The sequence below is a fragment of the Oncorhynchus gorbuscha genome, linkage group LG15 (assembly GCF_021184085.1).
Source record: "Oncorhynchus gorbuscha isolate QuinsamMale2020 ecotype Even-year linkage group LG15, OgorEven_v1.0, whole genome shotgun sequence".
Classification (NCBI taxonomy): domain Eukaryota; kingdom Metazoa; phylum Chordata; class Actinopteri; order Salmoniformes; family Salmonidae; genus Oncorhynchus; species Oncorhynchus gorbuscha.
The window spans coordinates 40920879-40942674 of NC_060187.1; the positions used below are offsets into that span (position 1 = coordinate 40920879).

At 43.1% G+C, this 21796-nt stretch overlaps 1 protein-coding gene across 2 annotated transcripts; it reads left to right on the forward strand.

Moving 5' to 3' along the window:
• Positions 1-399: 399 nt before the first annotated feature.
• Positions 400-21120, forward strand: LOC123996397 (neurturin-like). Of its 2 annotated transcripts, none has more exons than XM_046299782.1 (3): positions 400-1650; positions 16728-16971; positions 20668-21120. In XM_046299782.1, the coding sequence occupies exons 2-3, from the start codon at positions 16755-16757 to the stop codon at positions 21084-21086; spliced, it is 636 nt and encodes a 211-aa protein (XP_046155738.1). In that variant the 5' UTR covers positions 400-1650; positions 16728-16754; the 3' UTR covers positions 21087-21120. The 2 variants fall into 2 exon arrangements, with proteins under 2 accessions (XP_046155738.1, XP_046155739.1); XM_046299783.1 differs by lacking the exon at positions 400-1650 and adding an exon at positions 8522-8624.
• The last annotated feature ends 676 nt before the right edge of the window (positions 21121-21796 follow it).

Below are 21796 nucleotides of genomic sequence, written 5' to 3' on the forward strand. Positions count from 1 at the left end.
ACAGACAGACAGACACACACAGACAGGCACAGACACACAGACAGAGACACACACACAGACAGACACACATACACACACATCAACTGCAGTCCAGAGATATTCCAAACCAGAGTCTTTTGATTTGACTCGAGTCTGCCACTGGCCTGAGCTCTGGAGAGGTGGAGCTAGCGTGTGTGAATGTGTGTGGGTGCGCGTGCATGCGCGTTTGTATTTATGTCTGGAATGGGAAGGGAGGAAAGGAGGAGGCTGGGGGGGGGGTCAAAATAGTGATGAGGCCATTCAATCCCTCACCCCGCTTGTTGCACTTAGCTCCCCCCTCTGTCCATCCTGCGCTCCCATCCCTCTAAACAGTCTAAAGCTGGGCGCTCTGATAGGAGCAGGCTCGAGCCAAGCAGGAGAGTACTACTACATTACACTGTACATCAACAAAAGAGGATACTTTGAACTTTTCCAGAAGGAACATTGCTTCACTGTCTGCCTCTTTCTCTCTCTCTCTCTGTGATTGACATGTAGCAGCTGCCACACTTACAATCAGCGGGGCTCCCACTTAGTCGGGCACTCAGTATCTCTGACACTCGGTATCTCTGAAGTTTCCATCACTGGAGCGCCGAGATTCAACGCTGGAGTTATTCTCTCTCTCTCTGCCTGTGAGTGAGGACGGAGCTGGAATTAACTCTCAAGGACCCAAAGGAGGATACACCTTTCATGACGCACATTGATATAATATTTGTTTCATTGATGTTTCATATGAATGGAAAACTTTTGGAGGGTTACTGGAAATCCTATACTAACATTAAGAGGTCTGGAAGAGCGTATCATTAATCAATTATGATCCTCTTTTCCCTCAGTGTTTTTCTGCAGTGTTGAAGAAATCCGTGGGGCGAACAGCTCAGTCAAGCTCTCTTTGAATATCTCGTATTGTTCAGAGATTGTTGTGCTATAATCTAAACATAGGGAAATGGACAGACTGAACTCATCTGGATCTTGGAGTTTAAAAAAAAAGTACTCTCGTGAGATTTGACCATATTTCAGTCCTGCGTAAATAACATGATGTTTATTCAACAACGCACTGCAGGAGATTTCTAGAGAATTGATGTTGTTTTCCACATTTGCTTTTCTTTGAAACACAGTGTTGGTGTATGGGAGCTGTGGGCTGATTATTTATTACCATAAGAGGTGCTGGATTTCCAGGGCTGGTTCTCTCTCGGGGAGTCTGTCAGGTCTCCTTCAGCATATCTGACAGTCTGGCTGTGTGTGAAGGGGGAAGAGTCATCTGGAGGAAACAACTCTACACCTCAGGCATTGTGTTTTTATACCTTTACAAGACTATATCTGACCTAACACCTTGGCTTTACTAAAGGCACTCTGAGCACCTGGAGGTAAAACTATGGGGATTCTGGGCTTCTTCCTCCGCCAGCGGAGCCTCTGGATGTGTGACGACGGTCTTCAGCAGATGCACAGACGCAGCAGCAGCCTGGTAGTCCTGAGGGAAAGCCCCGCTACTCTCTGACTCTGACCACCGAGTTGGACTGCTTGACCACTGGGCTGAAGGGAGAGCTGCTACGACTCTCTCCTCTACTCTGCCTCGCCTGAGCGGAGGTCAAGCGAAGAGTTCGACACGCAGACGAGTCTGGATAAGCCGGGCGAACGGTAAGGACACGCGGTATCCTCTTTTGTCTGATTAAGCTTGGGGCTTAGGTGGGAGGACGGTAATCACTGTTAAGTGTTTAATTTAAACATGATTGGACCAACAGAAGTAAGGTGCTAAGTGGCCATGTTCAAATCACTGTCCCAGAAGCTATTGTTAGTGCTGCAGTTTCAAAATTGGTTTGGTTCTGTCCTGCTTAGCAGACCTGTACATGTCTGACCAACATCATAGTATCATAAAGTAAATCCCCAAACAACTCTGCTGGCTGTATTTTCTGTCCCAGAAAACAATTGGAAAGGGCAACCCTTATAAAAACTTCATTCAACCTCAGAAAGATACTTTAAGACAACATTGTGAAAGTCAATGGGCAAGGAACTGAAATCTCACTTGTATTAGTAGCCGGCTGCTTAGGGAGAGATTCTGAGGCCGTCTGTGAGGACAGCATGGTCAGATCAACAACGATTGACATACGATTGACACACGAGCATAGAGCTGAATGTATTACAATCTCAGGGGAGGACGAGCCCGTGTTAATGGCTGGAGTGGAATGGTATCAAATACATCAAACGTGGTTGATGCCATTCCTTTCACTCTGTTCTCGGCCATTATTATTAAGCTGCCTCCACTGATTACACATTATGACTGGCATGCGAAGTAACGGGGGAGGCATGTGAAGGACTTTTGTTTTTTTAGTTCATGTCTGGGTTAGAAGCTATTGAATCTGGTCATATTGGATTAACCCAATAATAAGTCAATAGGGAAATGAGTGCCCCCCCCCCCTGTCTCAAACACATGTTGCAACACTATGTTGAGGGAAGAGGAAGACCTACATTGTGTAGGAAGTGCACCAACATAGCTGAAATCCACCCATGCGAAACCGACAGGGAATAAGTCAAGCCCATGCTTACCAAATAACTTTAAAGGACATTGCCGACATTACAGTCTACGTATGTTTGTAGCCAGTCAACATCACATCAACTTTGGTAGCGTCGTTGGTCAGTCATGTTTAGGACCAGTTGTGCTTATAGATGTATTGATTTGTTTGTTAGAGACGGAGCAGATATGAGCCTGTTCACTTGTCTCTCAAATGTATCTTCCAGCTGTGATATAATTTGCAGAAGAAATAAACGCTTTTCCATCTTTTCCACTTCTGTGGCGAAGGCAGAAGCTCCTGCAATAGGTGATGACTCTTTTTGAGATATGACTCGAGTACTAACTATACTTCCAAATACTAACCACACTTCCAAATACTATGGTATTGTATCATATGTTACACAATGCGATATCATCAGTCTTCCGCAAAACTAAACAACAAACATGGTTTGGAAGCTTAACCTACCAATGTATCGGGCATACAGGCTATAGTATAGGCCTAAATGGGCACCTTACATAGACAAATGCACCGGCCATAAGCGGGAGTACATTTTAGTAGCCTCGATCTATTGCTAAGATAAGCAAATCTAAAAACTATTTACGTTGATTCAAGGTCACGGCTTGAGGCTGAGTTTATATCAGTAACAGGCTCCAATTCATAGGCCTTTCTCTTCCATTTGAGATGGAAATAGTGTGCTGTCTCTTGTGCCTTTCAAGATGGTATGACTTAATGGTGCCATTCGTGTAGGGCACTAAGGGGAATAAAATACCTATAGTGTTTACAGTACAGCCTTTACAGTATGGAAGCGTTGCCTTAATAACAATTAGAATAATGCATAGAATTTATAACACGCTTTTCATTGAAAAAACATTTCAAAGTGCATTTACTATGCATTCAAATAAATGAAAACAAAACATGTAGACAAGAGAATGGCCATAACTAGACAGGACCACTCACACAAAGAACACAGGTGACTCTACGAGGGACAAGGACAACAAGGAGAACAGGTGAGTCTACAAGGGACAAGGACAACAAGGAACACAGCTATAACTACCAGAAGGCCTTCCTGAAGTTGATTTTTTAAAGCCATTTTAAAAAAAAGATCCAAGAGTCGGTGGTGCATTCAGGTGGTCCGGGAGTGCATTCCAGAGACGGGGTGGTGGTCAAGCCCCCCCCCCCCCCCCCATTGAGCAGAGCTTGGTCCTGGGGACGTTGATGAGAAGGCTATCGCTCGACTAGAAGTTGTGGGTGGGGTTCTGGGATAGCAGCGGGTCTTTGAGGTAAGGATGGGTGCACTGGGATGTCAGCAAGAGGGTTTTGAATTTGATTCTGAGTGAGACACGGAGCCAGAGCAGAGATCCCAGTATGGTGGTTATGTGTTCAGGCTTACTCACGCTCATCGGGATCCTGGCAGCATTGTTTTTAATGTACTGGAGAGTCTAGAGTTTCCTGCCAGGGATCCTGAATAGAGTGCTTCGCAATAGTCCAGCCTTGAGGAGCCAAATCCATGGTTGAGCTTATCTACATCAGACTGAGTAAGAGTGGGACGGAGTTTGGCAATGTTTTTGATGCGACAGAATTATGCTTTGCACAGCTGTTTGAAGTGATCATCGAAGGTCACAGAGGAGTTAACACTCAGGTTGGAGATTGAAGATGAGAGAGGGATGTTCTGGCCTGCAATGGTGAGGTGGGTTATGGGCGAGTGCTGGACCTGGAGAGGGGTGCCAACTAGAGGTGTTCGCGGATCCACCTGTACCCTATAATTGGCCAGAACTTCCGGGTCCAGGTTGGGCTTCTGTAGAAGGGGGCTGATGACCGCTGTCTTGAATGCAGGTGGAGATGGTATTTCCTCAACACCAGAGAGGAATGAATGAAATACCTCCCTGAGTGACTTCTAGGAAGCAGGAGAGAAGCTGAGGTTGCGTTGGTAGAGGGTCGAGGGTGGGAGGAGTCAGAGTAGTAGAGTTTGAGATGAGAAATTGAACTAACCAAGCGATTCAGACCCCTGGCCCTTATGGTAGATTGAACAGTTTATTGATCAGTTTTTCTAGACAGATTGAACATTGAGATAACAACATGTCCTTGAATCCCCCCTTCTCTTTCAACCTGCATGTCATCTTGAATGGTCACCTTCTCTGAAATGTAATACGCGTCTGAAGACATTTCAGATGGAGATGTTAATTGGTGTATTGCATTGGTGCAGATTAGGATGTGCATTGGTGTATCAATACAGTACAGATTGTTCAGTTTGGATTGTTTAAATATTGCTGCAGTAGTAAGATAAAATATGATTAGAGAGCTCAGTAGACAGTCGCTGTTGCTTTAGCTGAGTGGGAGATATATTTGCAGTATTAGAAAATACAATAGTTTAAATAAATATTGCCAGTGTATATTCTACACACTTTACACATCTATCACTAAAAGGAAAATAAAGAATATTCATATAGCCTAACAATACTTGAGATGGCAATGGGTTTTGACTTGAGTTTTTGAATAGTTTTGAATAGACTTGAGCAAATTGACCATGCATTCGTGTGTTTACAACTTGCCTGCTAGTGCTTTGCTGAAAGGAAAAACCAAAATGGCAAGGCGTTAAAACACAATAAACTACATCATGACACAGCAATACTGTGAGAATGGCAATTCTCTCAGCATATCTGCTAGTCAGAGAAACAAAACTATTGCTGAGTGCTTAAGGAAAATGGTCTGAATGTGTAGCCACAGCGCAGCCACACCTACAACGTGAATGGAATTGAGAGAGAAAAAGATGTCAAAAAATGTAATATATAGTTGGCATCAGTCCTGAGGCCATGTATTGTGTAAAGGGGGAAATGAGCGATATTTACTGCCCATATCCACTGATCTTTCACCTCCACTTGGGAGACTGCATCTGAAAAGGATTACTTTGTTAGAAGCCAAACTTTTCGTCATTTGTATTTGCATTAGTCCCGCTTGTACTCTCCAAGAGATTCAGAACCCTGGGCCAGCATGTAGGGTAGCCCAGAGGAGTGAGTGTTTGAGTGAGTCAGGAGTACGCCCTCTGCATCCCATGACGGGGCGTAGGCCACATCTCATTTGTGAGGTCATCACAATGAAACCACAAATGAACTGGGATCTATTGGTCTCGGGGCAGAAGTCACCCCTGCTCATCAAAAAAACACTTCAGCCTAGTTAAATAAAGGTTACATTTAAAAATGTTTAAAAAAAAATGTATCTCTTTGAATCTCAGGTCACATAAAACACCTGGTGGTCATGATGAACAACAATATCAGCCTCCAGCTCCAGCGTCAATGTAAATGTTACATTGCCTAATTGTAAAATCAGGAAGGGAACTAAACTGATAGTGTTATCGAAACAACCATTCCATCCACAGTATGGCACAGTAACAGAGGTTCCTCCGTGAAGATGTTATCTAATCAATGTAAGCTCAATGTAACATCGATAGGTTTAGGCTACTACATGATGCTACAATTTGCCCTTTATCCATCACGAGGTTGCTACAACCTAGCATAAAAAATGTATAATGTAGGTGCACAGGTCTAGAGACAAATTGGAGTACTACCTCACACACTCTTGCCTGCATATAGCTGATCTGGGGTGTACTCATTAGTCCAAAATGAGAGTTTCTTTCGAACAAATTCAGATAGGTCCTCCTCGTTTTGTTCCGCTTGCTTCCGTTTAAGAAACATTTTGCAACAGAATCGGCGGAATGAATACACCCCTGATCCCCTCACACACAGTTCACATTCATAGCAGCCACTTACAGCATCATCACTTTGTTTGTTGTATAATTCCTTCTCACATCTATGTGCTTGTCATGTTTGTCATTTATTATCATGTCTTGTCCCTGTGCTCCCCATGCTATTCGTTTCCCTCTGCTGGTCTTATTTGGTTCTTTCCCTCCTATCCCTCTCTCTCCCCCTCCCTCTCTCACTCTCTCGCTCTCTCTTCTCTCTGTCGTTCCGTTCCTGCTCCCAGCTGTTCCTATTCCCCTAATCATCATTTAGTCTTCCCACACCTGCTCACCGATCCTTTCCCCTGATTAGATTCCCTATTTATTCCTTTGTAATCCGTTCCTGTTCGGTCGGTTCCTTGTATTGTATTCACCATGCTGTGATTGCGTTTCGCCCTGTCCTGTCGTGTTTTTTGCCGTGATTGTGTATCACCCTGTCCTGTCGTGTTTTGTGCCTTCATCAGACGCTGCGTGTGAGCAGGTGTCTCAGTCGACTACGGCCTGCGCCTACCCGAAGCGACCTGCAGTCTGTGGCCGCTTCTCCAGTTGTTTTCCCCTCTACAAATCTAGAGGATGTCAGTTATTCCGTTTTGAACATTATTAAACTCTGTTTCTGTTAAGTCGCTTTTGGGTCCTCTTTTACCTGCATGACAGTGCTCTCCTCCTCTCACCTTTTCGCTTCCCTTGTGAACTTCAGTGCATAACACAACAGCTGTCTGTCACCAGGCGCAAAAATCTCTCCAAGCCAAATCTTCATACCATAACCGCAAACCGCTACACAGTCTACATCATTGTCACCATATTAACTTCATAGTCAACAAACTAGAACTAACATGTTAGTAAACCCAAAATTCAATCCATGTGTCCAATCACGCAGTACAGTGTAAAGTAAGCAGTTTAGCAGTTACACCAGTGGGCCCGGGATCCAATAAATGAATAAAACCGAAAGCTTATCTTGACTTGGAAGAGTTTCTTTGTTGGATAGCCTTAGCCAGCTAGCTAAAATAAATAACATTCCTCTCTGAGTCAGCTTGTTGAGGAGGCTAAATCAGCTGCATTAGCTAAGTAAGTGAAAGGTAAACTGAGAAGAAACAAAATACAACAAAATATAGCTAGCTCTCTCTCTCTCTCCTCTTCAATTTTAAAACTGTTCAATTATTGTCTCTCTCTCATTGAGTCAACTACTCACCACATTTTATACACTGCAGTGCTAGCTTGCTGTTGCATATGCTTTCAGTACTATATTAATTATCTGATCCTTTGATTGGATGGACAACATGTCAGTTCATACTTCAAGAGCTCTGATAGGTTGGAGGACGTCCTCCAGAAGTTGTCATAATTACTGTGTAAATCTATAGAAGGGGGTGAGAACCATGAGCCTCCTAGGTTTTGCGTTGAAGTCAATGTACCCAGAGGAGGATGGAAAATTGCTGTCATCCGGCTACATAATGGTGCTACCCTTAGGGGTAGGCTTTTGTCGACCTTCATTGCAAAACATTGTGTTTTAATCAGTTATTTGGTGACCTGTGAATATATTTAGTATTGTTTTATTTATTTTCCTGAAATTCTGGTCCTACCCTTCCTCCTCTGAGGAGCCTCCACAATGTGAACTAAACCAACCAGAGGTTCCTTTATTTAGCTGGTGTCCTTCACATAACCCCAGTTGACCTCTGGGATGAGGGACACCACCCTGGGGAGCCTACTGGTATTTCCCCTGATCTGCACCACACATAATGGGAACTGTGGGCAGTGCCCTCCGTCTAGTCCTCTTTCGACATGCCTCAAAGCAGTCAGGATCTGCCCCCTTTAATACTGACAAAGTACCTTTAACCCTCTCTGTTCTCTGGCAGAAGCACCAATGTGTAGATATAATGCGGTGACTGAATTGCATTAATAGTATCTTGCATAATGGAAACCAGTTATCCTTACCAGTGTCAGAGAGAGGATTTGGGGTTTTCGAGATTGTTGTGTGTGTGTGTGTGTGTGTCTCATCCTGAGTCTGACCATCCCAATGGAGGACCATACTATAGTTACTGACTCCTTCAGCATGTGTAGTGGAGTGCTCTCTGAATCCTGCAGATGAGGCTCATGGTGGTGGTAAACAGATTACCCCTCACGGCCATCCCCACACCTCCAGGCGGTGACTGCCTTCAGCCAGGCTGGGTAAATCGCGGCCCACGTGATGGAGATAAACTGGGAGGCATTAGCAGCACTAATCCACGCCTGATCTTAGGAGCCATGCTGCTCTCTATAGTCCTCCCTGGCTGCTGCCCTGCCGTTTGGCCTTGAAGACATCTGACCGTACAATAACGTAGACCATTAGGAATTCAGCCCAAGCCTTCTCCTCTGCTTGGGAAGAGAAAATGTAGGTACTGTATCGCTTTTCTTTGCTCCTGCTGTGATGTTCTCGGTGTAGTGGCTCGAGTTTGAGTCTTTTTGGCTTGCGTTTTGGTGCCTTTCTCAGGACGGTTGGTTACGGAGGTACCTTTGAGCTAAGTGATTGTGCTTCTGTAGAGGCTTGCAGCCATTGACATTGCTGTAAAACCTGAACATTGTGTGTCAAGTAATGGACTGCACCTGAGGGCCCTTTATATAGCACATGCCTTCACCTCCTCCAAACACTTAACCCTTAAATGACCAAAGCTTGTGGACCTCACTGTGGATGTTCATTTGATTCTCTTGTAGCACTTGGAATGTTTCTACTTTTTATACATTTCCTTATAATACTGCAATTGATCCATGGCATAGAGTCTAGTAGTAAACCCAAACAGTGTTCACATTCACAGTGATCCAACTCAACAGAATTAATCCTGATTTGTAAAGTGCTAAACAGCAGATTGTGTATTTATCTCTACCAAGAGCATGGCACGTGCACATCAATGTCCTAGAATTTAAAATATAAGGTCATCTTTCTGAATATAAATTCTGAATCGTTTTTTTATGTTGTTGTGAGAGATCATTGTAGAGTTGAGTTGATGATGTAAGGTTGCATGTATGGACAACTCCCATTCGTGATTTACTTCCCTCTTGCACTTGTTTATTGGTTACTGAAAGACCCCACTATATCACGTCTCCATGTATTTTTACTCAAGTGATTACAGAACGTAAACACAAAACAAGACAGACAGATGGGCTGAATTCGTCTCTCTATTGTTGTTGAGGCCTGAGAACGCCTACAGAGGAAGAGTGGCCTTGGAACTACATTGTGGATCTTTACCAAAAGTGAAGGACCTACTTGACAATAGGAATAAGAAGAATTTGGTTTATTTGAGTCTGTTTAGATTTATTCTATAAATACGCATAAAGTGAATTGATTTCATTTCCTTTGAGTTTGGAATAGATATGTATAAAACCTGACATTTCCAGCTTCTTTCCCAAAATGTCCTGTGTGAATTGAATTGTCTTCTTATGAAGGGAGAGGGATGGGTGTTCTTAGATAAGTGGTCTATGAATTATGATCCTAGTTGTTTTCCAAAAGATATACAAATGCGCATCATGAGAAAAGAATGCATTTTCTTTTAGGCTTGTTGATGAAGAATGCATGGTAAGAGACTGAAGATAAACAAAAATCCATGCACACATACTGTATAAATCCCCCCCCCCCACCCCACCACCACACACACACACACACACACACACCCACACACACACACACACACACAGCTGAAGTTTATGCACAATTTGCAGATATAAGAAGTTATTTACATGACAAAGACATCCAACCTTTAGAAAGTCATCTTTCACAGAGGCTGGCACACTCCTCTGTAATGAATGCAAAAGTCTGAGTATATTACCTGAGGAAATGCTCTACTCGGGCTAATCTCCATTGAAGAGCGAATGAAGGATTAAAACATAGTCCTGTGGAGTCAGGAGATAGAGACAGAACAGAAAAGACACAAAAGAAGCCCCATGCTGGATCTGATAGAGCATTGGAGGTCAAGAAAGACATTAGAAAAAAAAATAGACTCTGAGGGCCAAGATGACATCACACTTTGCAAAGCACAATGGGGAGCCAGTTTGCTACAGCAGGAAAATAATATTTTTTATTTTATCAGGTAATTTACATAAATGACCTGAGGAATAGTTACAGTGGAGATGAATGAGCCAATTAGAAGCTGGGGATGATTAGGTGGAAATGATGCTATGAGGGCCAGATTGGGAATTTAGCCAGGACACCGGGGTTAACACCCCTACTCTTACAATAAGTGCCATGGGATCTTTAGTGACCATAGAGAGTCAGGAACCCCATTTAATGTCCCATCCAAACGACAGCACCCTACACAGGACAATGTCCCCAATCCCTGCCCTGGGGCATTGGACTCCTACAGACTTCTTCCAATACCACTTCCAGCAGCATCTGGTCTCCCATCCAGAGACCAACCAGGAACAACCCTGCTTAGCTTCAGATGCAAGCCAGCAGTGGTATGCAGCAACAGGAAATGTGAATTATTATATGGATTATAATTAACAGGCAATTGTTTTAGGGGTTGATACATTTTTAAGGGAAAATCAAGTCTGAAATTGTGGAAATTACCAACTTCAGAAGCCTTTTTAAACATCAAATACACTACAAGTTTGACATTTCCTGCATTGCAGGTAAGTTCTCCTGCAAAAGGGTGATCAAATTAAGATCATACATCTGTACACCACTTAAACTGCACAAAAGCTGATATGATTTAGTTTCTGGATCACTGGTGTTTATTCGTGGATGCAAGAGAAGCCAGGTTACCCCCAAAAAATTACCAAGAAAAGAGAAAAAATGATTTAGTCTCTCTGCGTTTCATTCTCCTTCAATTCGCAAGAGGTTGAATGTATCTCACCGGAGATAGCATCCAAGCGAGTGAACGAGCACCCCCCTGTCTCTGTATGTCTAGGCAATCGATATGATGCTGTCTGGTCAAAAAGCTTATGATATTGTTGCCGCCGGTAGCATTGAATGCAAGGGAAGCCAGTGAGCATTTGGCCTCCCTTGATAAAAAAAGTATAACATAATAGCCTATCAGCATTGCGCTACAATGGGTGAGCTCAACTGTGAAAGGTACTGGTGAAGAAAAAAAGTTTGTCATTGGCTTCCCTCCAATCACATCCCATGAAGTGCAATACGTCATTGACAGAAACAACTTGATTGTTGCATCTCGTTGTTTTCTGGTGGATAGCTAGCTAGCTAAAATGGTCTCTTTTCTAAATTAGCTATGGATGGAGATAGGGATTTGGACTTGTAGTTTTACTTAATTTTCCGTACCGGCCAATGCTTACAAGGGTGATTCTAGATCCAACTATAAATTCAGACATTGTGCCTCTGGCCTGCGAGGATGGAAGTTCAATATGTAGCTAGTTGTAGAAGGCTAATGTTGAAGAAGGCTAGATAACATTGCACACGAAAGGAAGTCAGGCTAGCAGGCAAGTATTTTAGCCAGGTAGTCTAGGACAACAACACATAAAAGTGTCTACTGTATGACAGAGTCATAGACCGGTTCGTCAACATGAAAGAGAGGAGGATGGCATTGGCGTTTCTTTACAAGTAGGGTAAGTCAACATGTTCTTTCTACTTACACACACACACACAAACACACACACACACACACACACACACACACACACACACACACACACACACACACACACACACACACACACACACACACACACACACACACACACACACACACACACACACACACACACACACACACACACACACACACACACACACACACACACACACACACACACACACACACACACACACACACACACACACAGAGAGAGAGAGAGAGAAATCAGAACCATGGACAGCCACATCATATTTAGCTTACATTGATTGGACTAAATTGTTGTTTTGTATAGTAGTCCGAAAATGTCGGAAACATGAACTTCCTTGACCATGCTGTTTGTTACATGCAAAATACTCTGTGGACTTCAGAGAGATGTTGTCCTCGGGTTTTGTGATGAAACAAAGGTGTGGTTGAATTTATTCTGCCACTGTGTCTTCTTATTGTTTTAGCCTTAGGCCTATATATGACGGTGGCAAGGCAGAAGAACTAGCAGGTTATAGAGAAAGCAACAATTATCACATAGGTGGTAAAATAGATTTTTTTCCTGGCTTGGCTTTCCCACTGATTTTACCCACACACCACTACTGGTCTGGATAACGACCCTTTCTCCCATTGAGGCCTGTAAGTCAACCACAATATGGAGGTAATGCTTCTGTTGTACAGAGATCCCAGAGGAAACATTTAGCTTTACCACACCTTTTACTGTGTCTCAGTGCTGTACAGAGACACACAAGCAAATGAGCAACTCGAAAAGGAATCTGTAGCTACAATTTCATGTAATAAGAAATGAATGCCACGTATTTCATTTGCAATTCATTTGGTGTTAAACCTCAAAGCGTGTTTCTGCTGGAAATTGACATGCCTTCCACTCAAATGGGTTTTTATTCAGGGAGGTAATACAGTCGTTAAGACCATTTGTATTTTGAATTAGCATAGTAAGGGCCTACAATATAGTAGTGTGGTATGGATGAAAATGAATAGGAACCATTTGTGTTGTTTGAATGCCTTTTGTGTACGTGTTGTTTGAATGTTTTTCACTGAGTACCAAACTGGCAATACAGTGCCGTACATATAGTGAGTAATCCTTTATCACGTGCTTTGCAAAGGCGACTGCAGACTAGATTCTGTTTGCTCCTAGCAGAACTCGGTTAGGTGTATGCAAATGACTGTGCTCGCATACATTTTCTGGTGTGCGCACGAACCAAAACGAAAGATTAACGCACAGAATGTCGTAACAAAATATGCACGAAACGGCCGCCACAGGTTTCAACTGGATAGTTTGTGACGGCCTTTAATCCTGAGGAGACAATGGGGCACATTTATGGGACTGGTAGTACCTGACTCAAACAACAAAAATACTCCACAACAGGAGGCTTCTGTTGACAAGGCAGTAAACCATTAGTGACGTTTCAAAGACATTCGCTGGTCCCAGTGGGCAGTGTCTCTGACTAAAAGGTAAATAACCAGTGCGTATTGACAGAAGGCCTGCATTCTTTTCATTTCTCCAAGCACGTTTTCACTCCTAGCGTGCCACACTACAGAGAAGACCAGAAAGACAGACCCTGACGAAGCCCCTACAGAGGCCAAATCACTCACCCCCAGTCTTGCAAAACACTTTGACAGAGCTGGTCTGGATATGTCCTCAGCCACTGTCAGTTCACCATTTCCTGATCTGGAGAAATGTTTTGCACGCCGCCATGTCTCACATGTATTTGCATGGAAGAACATTTACACACACAGGCGCTCGAGCCCACAAACAACCACACACACACACCTTGTAGGGACACACAATTCAGTCCCATTCAAAATCCTATTTTCCCTAACCCCTACCCTAACCCTAACCTTAACCCAAGAACCTAAACCTAACCCTAGCTCCTAACCTTAACCCTAAAATTAACTCTAGCTCCTAAACCTAAACCTAATTCTAACCCTAACACTAATTCTAACCTTAACCCCCCTAGAAATATAATTTGACCTTGTGGGGAAAAGGGGCTTTGAAGTCTGGAACCATACTGGAAGAGGATTTTAACCTATTTAGGAACCAGGGCTTATCACTCCTTTTGTCTACACTGACAATTAGTGTAACGATTCCAGTTATGAAAATGACTGCTAAGATTGACATGTGATGGTATTGATTAGCAGTAAGCTTCTAGAACATTAGCCATAATATTTTTTTGCACAACCACAGAAAGAACTCGAAAACCCTCCTGCTGTGAACAGTAGGGTCGAAGGGTTTGCAAATGCTTTCTGTAGTTGTGCAAAAAAATATTATGGCGAATGTTCTAAAGCCGAAGGGGTTATAATTCAACGCAGACCAATCACAGTATGGAAGCATGTAACACAACACCAAACACTTAAAAGAGCTTTCAGGATAGTTACCGCAGAACATCATTTATGGTTGTGAGACAAGAATTGCTTACACACAGAGGCATCGTTGAGAGATACAACAACAATGGGAGCCTAAATCAAACTGTGGAATAATGAAAACAAAATCTCTTGCTACATAGTTCAGTTTAAACCATTTCTACGCAGCCAAGCCCTCAAGCAAAGCCAACTAGAAGATTGTGGAAATTCATTATCGCTCAGATCTTTCAAGGAACAATTGCACAATTTTCTTCTTTGGCCGGGGTTTCAAGGTTACATATTTACGTGTTTCTTGTGACGGCGAGAAGTATCTTCTGTAAACTAATGCAAGGCTGGCTTACATGACAACGACTGTACATTCAAACACAGACATACCCGACATGTCTCTGTCCTGCGAAATGGAGACGACAACCGGAACCAGATAAATCTTGCTGTGGAATGAGAGATTTCTGGAGGTTACTATGGTAATAGACTTTTCATCTGGGACTTGACATGATGCCAAAGGAGTATCCCATCCATGCTCACAATATAGTATCCCATCCATGCTCACAATATAGTATCCCATCCATGCTCACAATATAGTATCCCATCCATGCTCACAATATAGTATCCCATCCATGCTCACAATATAGTATCCCATCCCATGCTCACAATATAGTATCCCATCCCATGCTCACAATATAGTATCCCATCCCATGCTCACAATATAGTATCCCATCCCATGCTCACAATATAGTATCCCATCCAATGCTCACAATATAGTAGTATCCCATCCCATGCTCACAATATAGTATCCCATCCATGCTCACAATATAGTATCCCATCCATGCTCACAATATAGTATCCCATCCATGCTCACAATATAGTATCCCATCCCATGCTCACAATATAGTATCCCATCCCATGCTCACAATATAGTATCCCATCCCATGCTCACAATATAGTATCCCATCCCATGCTCACAATATAGTATCCCATCCCATGCTCACAATATAGTAGTATCCCATCCCATGCTCACAATATAGTATCCCATCCATGCTCACAATATAGTATCCCATCCATGCTCACAATATAGTATCCCATCCCATTCTCACAATATAGTATCCCGTCCCATGCTCACAATATAGTATCCCATCCCATGCTCACAATATAGTATCCCATCCCATGCTCACAATATAGTATCCCATCCCATGCTCACAATATAGTATCCCATCCCATGCTCACAATATAGTATCCCATCCCATGCTCACAATATAGTAGTATCCCATCCCATGCTCACAATATAGTATCCCATCCATGCTCACAATATAGTATCCCATCCATGCTCACAATATAGTATCCCATCCCATTCTCACAATATAGTATCCCGTCCCATGCTCACAATATAGTATCCCATCCCATGCTCACAATATAGTATCCCATCCATGCTCACAATATAGTATCCCATCCATGCTCACAATATAGTATCCCATCCATGCTCACAATATAGTATCCCATCCATGCTCACAATATATTATCCCATCCATGCTCACAATATAGTATCCCATCCATGCTCACAACATAGTATCCCATCCATGCTCACAATATAGTATCCCATCCATGCTCACAATATATTATCCCATCCATGCTCACAATATAGTATCCCATCCATGCTCACAACATAGTATCCCATCCATGCTCACAATATAGTATCCCATCCATGCTCACAATATAGTATCCCATCCATGCTCACAATATAGTATCCCATCCCATGCTCACAATATAGTATCCCATCCATGCTCACAATATAGTATCCCATCCATGCTCACAATATATTATCCCATCCATGCTCACAATATAGTATCCCATCCATGCTCACAACATAGTATCCCATCCATGCTCACAATATAGTATCCCATCCATGCTCACAATATAGTATCCCATCCATGCTCACAATATAGTATCCCATCCATGCTCACAATATAGTATCCCATCCATGCTCACAATATAGTATCCCATCCATGCTCACAATATAGTATCCCATCCATGCTCACAATATAGTATCCCATCCATGCTCACAATAGACTCACAATAGTATCCCATTGGTCAGCTTGTGTAACCTCCCTCACAGAGCTGTATGCTGACTGCAATTCCCTGTTCACTTTTGATTAACTGAAAGGTACAAACAAAAAAATAAAGGTGATCGGGGACCTCTTGCATGGGTTGCCGGGATTGAAATACCTATTTTTATCTGGGCTAAACCACACTTAGAAAACCACACTTAACAATCCACCCCTGTAAAACAGCCACTGCAGAATGGCCTCGGGAGAGGGACAACACATTTTGTTGAAGGCAAAAATACTTCAGATGACATCTTGAGAATAAGATCTGTTGAAATGAAGACCACTAATAATGAGAGGCTCGTTCCACTGTTTATAGTAGTGGGACTGTTAAACATACTGTAATATGTCATGAATTGCATGAAGTTCAACACCGAACATCATTTTATGATGTCTGGTGTTGCATTGAAAATATTCCTCTTAACTTTTTTCCTTGTGGTTCCTTGTCTTTCAGAGTGTCAATGCTCCTACTTATTCTAAGATGAAGTTATGGAAGTGCGCCGCCATCGCCTTGACTCTCTGTGGAGCAGCACTGTCCCTCTTCCTCACTCGAATCATGGTTCCCACGCCGCCGCATCACATCCCCTCCTGGTACACGTCTTCGTCTCGGACGTCCTTGTCCTCCAACTCCTCCCTGATCGGCGGCCATCATCGCAAAGCGCGGTCAGTCGAAGGCGTTGGCAACATTTTGACAGAATGTAAGCAAAATCGTTATTTTCAGTCACCAACTACTTTGGTCCAGATGTTCTGATTGGTTTGGATATTCTCATTGACCCTTGCTAAAGCTCTGATGTCATTGGTCTGTGAAGAAAATGTTGGGGTGGAGACCAGTCGAGAGAATGTATGCTTTGTCACCCATGTGTTGGTGTCAACAGTAAATTGGATAATTCTCAGCCAATCTGAGGGTCACCATTAGTACACCATTAGTCCCTTTACAGACAAAGCCACGGTACATCTACTGACAGAGCATGACAGCATAGCTGCCAACCGCAGCTTACAGACAGACAGGGTAATCAAATCAAATGTGATGTCCAGAGAGCAGATAACTCCATTAAGGTCTGGAGCGTCATCTCAAAATCCCAGAAGCATTTGCACTTTGAGGGTGATAAAACACCTGTAACGTCCTGATATGGTTTTAGAGGGGATGCAGTATTCATGAGAAAATGTGACATAAAAGATTCAGCGATGTAAAATGTCAGTGATGGTCCCGGGGTATGTCCGTTGGGATGGGGATAACAAGAGTTTCAGATAGTCCCACTAAGTGAGTTAGTGGAGGCTAGAGAGCTAACATCCCTGGCCATGTGGTTGAAGAGCCTGGTGTAAAGACAAAATGTACACACTGTCCCTTTGGCATTGGGCTGTACATTACTGTGGCTTCTCGTTATCGCCCATCCGCTGACATCAAACTATTTTCAAACTAATAGAATGTTGGCTGCGAAACTGAGCGTGACTGATTTGGAATTTCACTAAAAGTCCTTTTTACCAGACCGAAACTTTCTATCCAGTGTCCTTTTTCTGGCCTGGACTCAGAGTGTGACTCTCAGACCATTATTCAGATTATCCAGTAGAGATTTTCAAGGCCAGGTCAAGCGTACAATCAGCTAGCCTAATCACCTAATCTGTGATGCTACTGCCAGGGCATGGGGAGATCTTCACACAAAACAAATGACCGAATTTCCAACCCTTTACTTTGGGAAGGCCTTTTTCAATTTCATTTGTGAATGCAGAGAACGGCAAAGTGTTATTGCTTCAAGAGCACCATTGATTACAGAGTGTCAGTCAGTGAGCCAGGCTAATACAGGGCTATTACTGTCCATGTCTTTCAAGTGTCTGAGTTTATAGGGTTTAGGATTTAACATGCCCCCTGGCGCTGCAAAAGACCCTGAGCCTTTTAAGTAAATGTTGTGTCCTGGAGAGGATAGAATGAACAGTTAATTACAGCTCTATCTAACTGGAGAACAGTACGGTGACCCTAAGGGGCAAAGTAGAACAGAATCGTCAGACAGAAAAGCATTGTTTTCCATGATATCCTAACCTCTTGTGAAGGAAATAACTGAAATTATCTTTAAAGGGGTAATCTGTGATTACTAAATACATTTTTGGACTTTTAAATTAATGGTATATATGCCCATCGATTCTTAAAGAATATAACTTGGAAATGCCTCATGACCTTAGTTCAACTAGCCAGCAGCATACCACCCTGCATCCCACTACTGGCGTGCTTCTGAAGCTAAGAAGTGTCACTCCTGGATGGGAGATCAGACGCTGCTGGAAGTGATGTTGAAGGGCCGGTAGGAGGCACCCTTTCTTCAGGTCTAAAATAAAATGTCCTAGGGCAGTGATTGGGGACATTGCCCTGTGTAGGGTGCTGTCTTTCAGATGGGATGTTAAACAGGTGTCCTGACTCTCTGTGGTTTCTGAAGATCCTGTGGCACTTATTGTAAGAGGAGGGGTGTTAACTCTGGGGTCCTGGCTAAATACCCAATCTGTGTCTCATACCATCATGGCCACCTAATCGTCCCCAGCTTCCAATTGGCACATTAATCTCCCCTGTAACTATTCCGCAGGTTGTTGCTGTAAATGACAATGTGTTCTCAGTCAACTTACCTGGTTAAATAAAAACTGTTGAACCCCAAATATAAGCCTATTTTCCCCCATTGTTTGTAAACAATGTCCTTGTAAAGAAATACTGTACATCTGCAAAACATCTTGATCTCATGGTCAGTCCTTGCATCCATATCTCTGTCTATGAATTAAAGAGTGGTTACATTTCTCCTGCCCCATCCCTCAGCTCTTTATCAAAACAGAGCCAGGTGAACGCTTTGTGATTGTTTGAACTGCAGATCGCCCCTTTTAATTTATATGCATCTGTTTTGATATTTGGTAATCCCTCTGGCATGATACGTTTCAATGCGCAACGTACATCTCACTCCACTCCTACACATCTGGGGAACAAGTTTCATTTACTCCTAATGTGTTAAATGTGCTTATATTTAACATGTGTAAACTTGGCAAATATAGTTCAACAAAGACTCAACCACCGGTGTACCAGCCAAGTTGCCACGGTCTGAAAGGGGATATTGCATTTCTATGGACTCTGCAGAAAATATGACTTTCTCCATCAAGTATATAGCTAGCAGCTGGACTGGAGCTCAATATTTGCACAACTGACAACGTTTTAACTTTGGAAAAGGCTCATGTCACTCCCAATGTATGTGTGCATGTACAGCATGAGAGATACTATGTCCGCTCTGAAAAGGTCCTTGGACTATCAGTTTTTGGAAGAAAAAAAAAACGTAGTTAGACACACCTGTCATTGATGATAGATAAGAGACTGATTTTAGAGAACTTGTGGTTCACCAAGCCAACGATCCGTGCAGGTGGAAAGGATGAACATGTTTCAGTCGTTTGCAATGAATCTCTACAAACTGAGGGAAGTCTAAAGCTAGCATTACACAGGTACTGTTACTGCCAAAATAAAAGAAACATGAGTAAATGAGGGATACAAAGTGCTGTATATTGAAAGCAGGTGCTTCCACACAGGTGTGGGTCCTGAGTTAATTAAGCCATTTAAACATCCCATCATGCTTAGGGTCATGTATAAAAATGCCCAGTTGCTCATTATTTTGGCTACCATGGATAAAATAAAATATCTCAGTGACTTTGAAAGAGGGGTCTCAAAGGAGCATAGGGGGTTTAAAGTGTGTGTGTGTGTGTGTGTGTGTGTGTGTGTGTGTGTGTGTGTGTGTGTGTGTGTGTGTGTGTGTGTGTGTGTGTGTGTGTGTGTGTGTGTGTGTGTGTGTGTGTGTGTGTGTGTGTGTGTGTGTGTGTGTGTGTGTGTGTGTGTGTGCGTGTGTGCGTGTGTGCCTCAGTCACCAGACCTCGTCCCAATGGAACACTTATGGGAGATTCTGGAGCAGAGACTGAGACAGCGTTTTCCACCACCATCAACAAAACACCACATTATGGAATATATTGTGTAAGAATGGTGACGCATCCCTCCAATAGAGTTCCAGTCACTTGTAGAATCTATGCCAGGGCACATTGAAGCTGTTCTGGTGCTTCCTGCGGCTCGTGTCCAACGCCCTATTAAGACACTATGTTGGTGTTTCCTTTATTTTGGAAGTTACTTGCATATTCCAGTACATTTCACAGGTACAGGTGATGCAGCTGTTTTCAAAGCCACATTACTAGGACTTGAAAACCTGTACCAACAACCGTATGGATCTTTTAATTCTCGATTTTCCAAACTGACAATGGTTGAGGCTGGGGTCTCACAGACATTCTCAGGCCATGCTGTATATTCAACAGATTGATTGGACGTTTCTAATGGTTGTTTCTAATGGTTGTATCTTCCTCTAGCCTAACACCATCTCTTCTTCTCTTCTCTGCAGTCATGCACATGTTCCAGAGCTTCACAGAGGGGGAGCTGAAGCAGATGATCGGGACTCTGGTGGAGAAGAAGGCACGGCAGGAGGCCAGGCAGGAGGCAAGGCAGAGCAAAAGGACTAAACGGGCTAAGAAAGCATCAAAGCCATGTTCCCTGCGGGAGGTGGAAGTGACTGTCAGTGAGCTGGGTCTGGGCTACCACAGTGATGAAACGCTGCTCTTCAGGTACTGCAGCGGGAACTGTAAAGCTAGCCGACGCAACTACGACGTCATACTGAAGAAATGGACGAGGAAAGGCATCTCGAAGAGGGAGAGGAGCCCGTGCTGCCGGCCCAAGGAGTACGATGACATTTCCTTCCTGGACAACAATAACAGATACAAGACGCTCCATAACTTTTCTGCTCTGGCCTGTGGCTGTGTATAAACGCCTCTATAGCCATTTTGATTTCCCAGATACTGTGTCAAACATGGGAAACGCAACAACTACTGCTACAAAATCAAAAACAGGAGTACACAAGAATCGATCCCTACAGTACAATGCCAGGGAATACGGACAGTTAAACTACTACTATTTAAGACGGTTAATTTTGTGTTTGTTTTTAAAAGACATCAGCAAACGTCTGTTTTGCTTTCCTTGCCTTTCATGGGATACTTCTCTGTCGGTTGTGAGGGTAATATATTATATGACCTATGTGTCATCATGGGGCAATAACAGTTACTGCAATGATTTGCTGCTTGATTGTGGACTATGGAGCAATGGCTCCCATTACCTAAATGTATACAAAATACCAGCTGAGGTATAACTAGTGCATGCTCTATTGCCGGTCTGGTCTGATACCACACTTGTACATTTTTTTTCAGAATCGAGTTTGTAGGAGTGTGTTCATGGAAAATACTAGAATAAGCTAGCGAATGCAATATGAAGCTTCCACAGTAGGCTTCCCCACAACGTCTTGATCTGCACCATTAATAAGGCACGAGATATCACTAAGGCAAGTCCAATGGAGCAGCAACAACAGTACAGGAGACTTGGAAAGACGAGAGGGCCTGGAGAAACATGGCTTGGTGTGTCATTGCTTCATAACATGGTGTGTCATTCCTTCATATCACCGGTAATGAACTAAATAATGAAAT